The following is a 7,697-nucleotide window of genomic DNA, read 5'->3' on the forward strand; positions in this document are numbered from 1 at the left end:
CTGACTTAAGGGGTCCTGTATGCTGGAAGAGTGCTTTATGTCCTTTTGTTGCACGGTCAGCACTACTTTTTCCATGAGTTTGCCTAAGGAAAGGCGGTTTGGCATTTAGTTGTTTGCAAGATTGATAGAATCTAGTGCAGGTTTCTTGAGAACCTGTAGTACTATTGTGTGCTTTTAGGTGCTGTGGGCAGTGGCAAGACTAATGGTTCTTGTTTCACCTGCAAAGATGAGCTGAGTTTGGAGTCATTTCAGATGATCCTCTTGTCACTTAGAGTTTTCAGGGCCAAACCTGTTCAAAGAAACTGGGATGGTCCATAGTTTGTTTTATTAGTAGATGCCATTGATATTTTGTTGTTTTTCTCTAGCACAGTAGAATGTGAGCTCTTCATAATTGGTGGCATTTAGGGAAAGCAATTAAAGTTAATCATCTGGCTGACTATATGACTGGTTTTTAAAGTAACTTGATAGAGTTTATGGCAAAGGAGGAGGCAACTTTTAAAGATGGGGACTGCATTTAGTCCATGAAAGCAAGTCAAAAGTTGTTCTCTTGTTCCTTAAACCATCAAATCACCATATACTCAAAATTTCTAAGGTGTTGAGAATTTATATTTTGTCACAATCCTGTTTTAACTTGGTGTCATGTTATTTTCTCTATACACAAATTGGACTCTAGGTCTGAAACGTTCAGAATTGTTGTGCTCACTTAGTAACAGCTTTATTCTCAGAACCGAAATGGTAATGGCCGTTTCACTTTTTATATTCCAGCTTGCCAGTGTAATGGACACAGCACCTGCGTTAATGGCAACGTTTGTGATCAATGTAAAAATCTGACAACAGGAAAACAATGTGAAACATGCATGCCAGGATATTATGGGGATCCAACAAACGGAGGACAGTGTACAGGTATGTATCTTATCAGGGAAAAAAATTCTTCCTTTTAAGAGATACCATCATCCTTGTAAAATTATTTTTTTATCAATTGCTAAAATATTCATTTGGCAGACTAAATGGCCAGAGCAACTAAACTAGAGATTTGGAGTCCAGATTCAGCTTTCTTAGTGAACCTTCACATTCAGAAATACTATGAAAGAATTATAATTTTATATATAAGCACTTAAGGGCTAGGCTGTGGCTTTAACACTCCAGGCAGGAGAGGAATGCTGGGCAATGATAGTAACACGTGAAAGTATACCATGCCTAAGAATGGTAGCACATCTTAGGACAGATGAGGGAGTATACCCTTACCTACCTTTTCATAGTGTCAACTGCCAGTGTGGCTGCTGAAATGCTGCTGTCCTTCTGTGCCTGGAGTCTGATAGGGCCTGGCACCTATAGAGCATCTTAGCGTGTAGCGTGACAAGTGCCTTGTGCTCTGCCCCCTTTCTTGTGCACCTATGAAGGACTGAGTCAAATTTAATCTCACTAAGTTTGCTTTAACTTGAAGGAGGCTTTCGACATTGAAAGATAATCATCTTGCAACATGTTCATTCTAAAGAGTAAAATAAAACTGCTGTTATTTTTTTTTTATAAAGTGAATTCTTTCTCCGAATAGCGACAGTTTAAAAATGCCAACTTGCTCAACAGATCTGCTGTCTGCATGTGTTCAGAGTCATATCAGTTGGTTTTAGTGCTTTCTACCTTTGTTGTCACTCAGGAGCCAGCACAGCTGAGAACACGAGTGAGCAGGACTCTCCTCCCTCCTGTGAATAAATGATGAATCTGTTTACTGTGTTCCAGTCTGTTGCATCTGGTCTTATCCTGTTGAAAGCAGTAGGGCTCCAGAGGTGTCAGCGAGATTATAATTTGAAGAGAGCAGAGAATGCACAAGAGCAACAAAGGGCTTCTCTGCAGAACCTCTAGTTTCAGTGATGATGATGCACAGGAAAGAAAGAATCTGATTTTCAAAGCTTTATCTGCTGGGTTGCCTGCCTGGGAGAAAGATATGTTTAAACTGAAGCTGTGTGACATGGTCATTACAGGGCAAAAAGCATGCAGTTTTAAAAATCAGCATATTTAGAAATACAGGTGTATTTTTAGAGCTTCTGAAACCGTATCCTTATGCCACTAAAATTGCTGTTTGGATCGCTAACTCCTTAGGTTAAAGGAACCACATCATCTTCTGTTTTGTACAGTACCAAAATCACTATTGGCTTTACATTGTACAAGTTCATTCATAGATACAGAAGACAATAAATGTAGAAACACAATCTCTTTACCTGATCTGAGGGATACATGATTTGATTCTGGCCTGCATGATGCGACGGTGGTTTGGCATAAAATTGGTTTTGTTGCTGGTTTGGCTTGGCCCTCATAATTCACTGGTGGTTTCCCCACATATGCAGTGCAACCTTTCCATAATTTTGTTTTGAGATCTTATAGGTAATGTGCTATAAATGCTTGCTGGTTTGGTAACAAGTCAGTTTGAAAATACACAGTAATAGCTGATTAAAATCCATGAACAAGCTCCTACTGTCTTACTGATGTTTGGTTTGAACAGAAGAGCCTAGTCTGATAAAGGTTACAAGTAACCCTATTTTACTGAGTCTGTTCAGTTCTGTAATTACATTGGAGGATTCCTCTTCAGAATAAGATCTTTTATTCCAAATGGCATTTGTATATTATATTGCCCTGGGGCTGTTTTCTCCCTTGCACTAGTGATTTAGAAGCCTGTAATATCTCCTCCTATATTTAAAATATCTCCATATTTTTAACCTCAGCAGTAGTTAAAATAGAGGAAGGAGGCTCAGTCTGGCAGCTGGAAATATATATAAATGTACAGGTGACATTTATGCCCTGTAGCCATGATGATTATTTTAGAGGACTCTTACTCCTCAAGGGATATTAACTCTCTGAAGGGCTCACCTCTGCCTCAGCAGATTAACAGGTTACACAAAACTGCACATCTGGTAAACCCAAGCACAGCATGCTGAAAATATGTGCAAGGGGATGGAAAGATTAATGTCTACCCTTATTGACAGTTGCACATTTTCCTTGTGCTTTATGAAGCTTTAAATAATTCTTAATAGTTCTCTTATTTCCTGAAGTTGACAAAATGCTCTTTTGCTGTCTACAGCACCTTTATGGCAAAGTGATGTATTAAAGTAGCTTTTATTCTTTAGGGATACATTAGCTATCTAACCAAATAAGCATTCCATCACCTTTAGTGAATTATGTGTAATGCAGTAATGGCTAAAATCAATTTATAAGACCTGTAAAATTATCAATTTGACCACGTGTTTCTCTAGCCTGAGTTACGTATTATGGAGGGAGTTCTTTTTTTATTGGTAGACATGATTTTAAAAAGGGCTATATAGGATTTGAAATGCTTTAAAATTAAGATGATCATTATTGTGAGACTTTCTATACATTTTTGGTTGGAGTACTATATTTTCAAGATTATACCCTGCTGCAGCCTTTGTGTTTGTTGATATTTTTCAGCGTTATACATTTCTAAATTTCCTCTGGCATCGTGAATGTGTTGCCCTTTGTGCCTGTTATATTGGTTGCCAAATTGGGGCCCATTGATCCATAGGTGATCTGTGGAGAGAAGGCAGGTCACTGATGATGATGATAGAATAGCGCCAACAGGGATTGGGAATCCCATAGTGGCAGGCAGTATGCTGAGAAAAGACGCATCCCTTCTCCAGAAGAAACAACAAACTAAAGAGAAGATGGAAAATCAGTGAAGGGAAGAACAGCATGATGGTTTACAAGCCTCCTTTCCAAACCATGGTTTTTGATTGCTGGTGTATTTGCTTGTTTCTTTAAGTTTTTGAATTTTTTAGGGGGAGACAGTTATCAGAAATGAGAGGTGAGGAAAATGAAGAGTACTTCAAGAAGGGAAGAGACAAAATATTTATCACACTACTCCAAAATGTATCTGTATTATTTTAATATATTCCCTTTAATCAATTTTGGAAGCTGCAGCAGGGCTATTATGTGATCTTCAACTGGAAAGGATGTGGAGTAGTAAGAGGTTGCACAGGATGATCACAAACAGATGGGAAATTGGTATACGTGGGGGTAGAGCGGGTGGGAACGGAGACCCTATCTCCTGGTATATTCATGACATACAGTATAAACCAGTCTCTTGCCAATGTTATGGCAAGCGTATTTGTGTATCGCAGTGAATTCTGTAATTGGAAGTTCAGAACACCACAGAAAACTGAGCCCACAGCTCGGTCTGAGCTGTTGAACTGGGATGGGAAAATGCTTAGGACAGTCGCCCCCGGTGTGTGTGTGCATAAGAGCCTCCTCTTCCTTTCTTCCCCACATTTTAGTTGGTTGGAATAGCCTTCGTAACACCTCACACTCCTTGCTTTGTAAGAACTGAGATGTGCATAATGATTGAAACCATCCCTGCCTTTTTCCAAAGCTTGCAGTTCTTTAATGAAAAGTATGCTTCCATGTGGGCACTCCATCAGATTCCTTGTTATCAATGATACTAGCTGCGCACCCCAGGGATGTGGGTCCCCAAAATACATACCCAAATTTGCCTAACGGAACTGAACAGGTTCCATTTCCGATGAGCCTATGCGTCCATGGAGCAGCGAGCGTTTGTCCTATGCCTGTCCAGGAACACTGATGATATTACAATTACTAACAAGTTACTGATATGATAATAATGGAAGTACAGCATTTCCCAATGTTTATCATCATAAATTTTAATTTACTTTGCAATGAACACAATTTGCTTCACAAAAATATTTTATTTAAAATTTATCTCTGAAAGTTTTTCCATAATATATTTAAAGGTTTACTACAATCAGTTTTCCTTACAGTCGTGAATAGAAACATTTTATCATTTGATATTTCTTAGATGCTTGTTTTCTCTAGAATTGTTGACCTTCGTTTTCATTCAATTATAAAATGTCTTCGAAGCAAACAAATTTTGCAGCCTCACTAGGCATCTTGAAAAATATCTTGACATCTAGAGTGCAGGAAAGGAAGAATATTATGCTCCTAACTCTTAATAAGCAAGTGATGTGTTTACAACACACGTTTCAAAGATAGTTGCCATCTTGTGAGCAGTTATTACAGGTGCTATTAGATCTTGAAAATTACATATGTTGCACTTTGCACCATTTTTGATCAAACCATTGTAATTCTTTTTTCTTTTTTGATGCACGTTAGCTTAACGATTGGCATCCACTCTAACTTGTTTTTTGCCAGAAACTTGGCATGTCACTTATGAATTGATGAGCAGTAGTTTGACACTGTTCATATTTTTTCTAATTAAATGTCATACAACATTTTTGCTTGAAAATTATACCCATAAATTATACCCAATGCCAATTATTTGCTTTAATTGTGTCTCTTAGTGAGTCTCTTCCATACTGTCTCTGAATACTCAGCAAAATACGTGTGTCATTACAATTTATATGACTTTTAGATTGTATTTTTGGTATATACAGAATTCTCACATACAGTATTCCCATGGGCCTGTTTTGTGATTATTGTATAGATATACTTCCTCTGTTCACGATTGTACGCAGTTATGCAGATGCATAGCTTGGATATTTTTGTTACAGATTTGGGTATTAACTAAATACTATGACCTCTACCTAAAAGTTCATTAGTCAATTACAGAGGACATTTAAGCTATTGTTTTATTGAGTATAGGTATCAATATGTGTAATAACTGAAAATATTAAGTCACGTACTTACTTAATGTATTCAGTAAGGTTTTTTGGTGTCCATGATAACAAACCAATAACTAAAATGTGAAATACAATAATTATAATCTACTTCAGGAAACAATTCAGTTTTACTCTGCTGCTGGGAAATAAGGTATGTATGGTGAACAAAATAATAAATTGAGCCCAGACTCATGTGATTAAGAATTATAGGATCAGGCTCATTCACTTAAGAAAAAGTGATAAATTGTGTGGTAGCTACTGCTCCAGAATGTCAAGCGGCTATGTAAAGCTAGAGCTTAGCAGTCTAGTAAACAGTTTAAATACATTATTTCTCCATTGCCTGCATGGATGTTGTTTCAGTCCAAGACCACAGAGTCAATTCCCAACAGAAGTAAGAAATATCAGAAATATTCCCATCTCGTCTTCTTAAGTGTAAAGTGACTTTTTCTGACCTTGTTTTCTCCAGCATAAATTTATAGGACCGTATATGTCTGTACAGTCAGTATGAAACACTCCACTGCATACACTTCTCCCCTTGATGGGGAATTAAATGAAGAAACAGGCGTGACACACATTGATCAAGTTGCTTAATGCAGTGTTGAAAGGTGCTCAGATATTACAGGGATAAATATTGGATAAGAATCTACATAGAATAGACTAGAATTTGAATGAATGCACAGCATTTGCATTTTTTGTCGGTGGCTTTTAAAGGGAGTTATTTGTCGGTACTATTGATACTGTTTAATATTGCATATTCAGTAATTAACTAACAAGCAGTTCAAAGATGCAAGACATTTGTAGTTAAACATTAGCTTCTAGATATGAAGTAACTGGAAATGAAGGATACTGGGGCTCTGACTGCTGAGTGATGGGAACAGCTTTTGAATTGCTCTTTTGGCACTCTGCTTTGTTTTGTACTTCCATATGTTGTATAACAGGAAAATTGAAAGTTTTTTTTAATCAATTTTAGAACAAATAGAACAAGAGTTCTGCCAATAGTCCAAGGTAACAAGAGAAATCTACTTTTGAAAATGAAGAAAAAATAGATTAAAACAATGTTGTGTCATGGTGGCAAAATTTGTTAGGATTATTTTCACACTCATTAATCACATACTTAGTTGTTAGTGCTTAAAGAATTTTACTCTAGGTGCTTATCTTGCCATTTTCTTTAGGCAATGTATTTTCTAAAGTTATTTTTCAAATATGTGGGCTGCCCGGAGAATCTCTTTTCAGATAACACGTCACTGAATGCAAATGTATAATGCATTTAAACTTCACATAATTGAAGTTCTTTGTTGTGTTGCCATTTTTTTCATGTCATGGTATAAATAAATAAAAATACATGAATATTCAGTTTTTAAATTAATATTCACTTGTACTTGGGGGATAAAAAGCAGAGTGATTTCTGCTGAAATACAGTCCATTTATTGTCATCTATTGCATTGTCTTTATTTGCATGTGCAAAACTAAAAACATTCTGCTTGTGCTTGTTCATTAGGGCTGTGAGAAGCTTTGGTCCCTGATTTGATTCAGTGGAGATTTGTCCCTATTCGGTGCCTGACTCTCTGAATCCAAATCAAATCAAATCAGGAGACCCTTTAATCTCTCGGAATCGAATCAAAACCCTCCGAATTGATTTGGAGAGTTTCAGAAAGATTCGGCGATTCAGCCATAGACACAGCTTTAAATGTTTTTTCTATATACCTCAAGGTACCAGGCATGGCTCATCAAAGCTACGATGCTGGGGTGGATGGAGCAATCCACAGGAGCATGGGGGGAGGGGAGGGGTCCGCAGTGCGCTTGGCAGCAGACCCGGAAGTGGACCAGAAACACTTCCAGTCCACTTTTGGGTCTGCTGGGGGGCTCCTCCGTGACCCCCAGCCTGGCACCTGGTGCCTCCTGGGTCTGGGGGGACACCCAGGGTCCCTCCTCAGCTGATCGATGAGCCGGGAGGGTGTGGGTGGCCCCCCCAGTGTGCTCCCTGGTGGACCTGGAAGTGCGAGTTCACCTGGAACTTCTGAGTTTGCTGTCAAGCGCACGGGGGGGGGGGGGGGGGGC

General features: G+C 38.3%; 1 protein-coding gene across 1 annotated transcript in view; it reads left to right on the forward strand.

Moving 5' to 3' along the window:
• Positions 1-7,697, forward strand: part of ATRNL1 (attractin like 1) — a gene marked incomplete at its 5' end in the record, with an annotated part of 851,278 nt that overhangs the window by 168,663 nt on the left and 674,918 nt on the right. The window contains one exon of the mRNA XM_006031896.2: positions 766-903. Coding sequence (XP_006031958.2) covers positions 766-903 — 138 coding nt within the window. The remainder of the gene's footprint in view (positions 1-765; positions 904-7,697) is intronic.

The sequence above is a fragment of the Alligator sinensis genome, unplaced genomic scaffold, assembly GCF_000455745.1.
Source record: "Alligator sinensis unplaced genomic scaffold, ASM45574v1 scaffold1073_1, whole genome shotgun sequence".
In the NCBI taxonomy this organism is placed as follows: domain Eukaryota; kingdom Metazoa; phylum Chordata; order Crocodylia; family Alligatoridae; genus Alligator; species Alligator sinensis.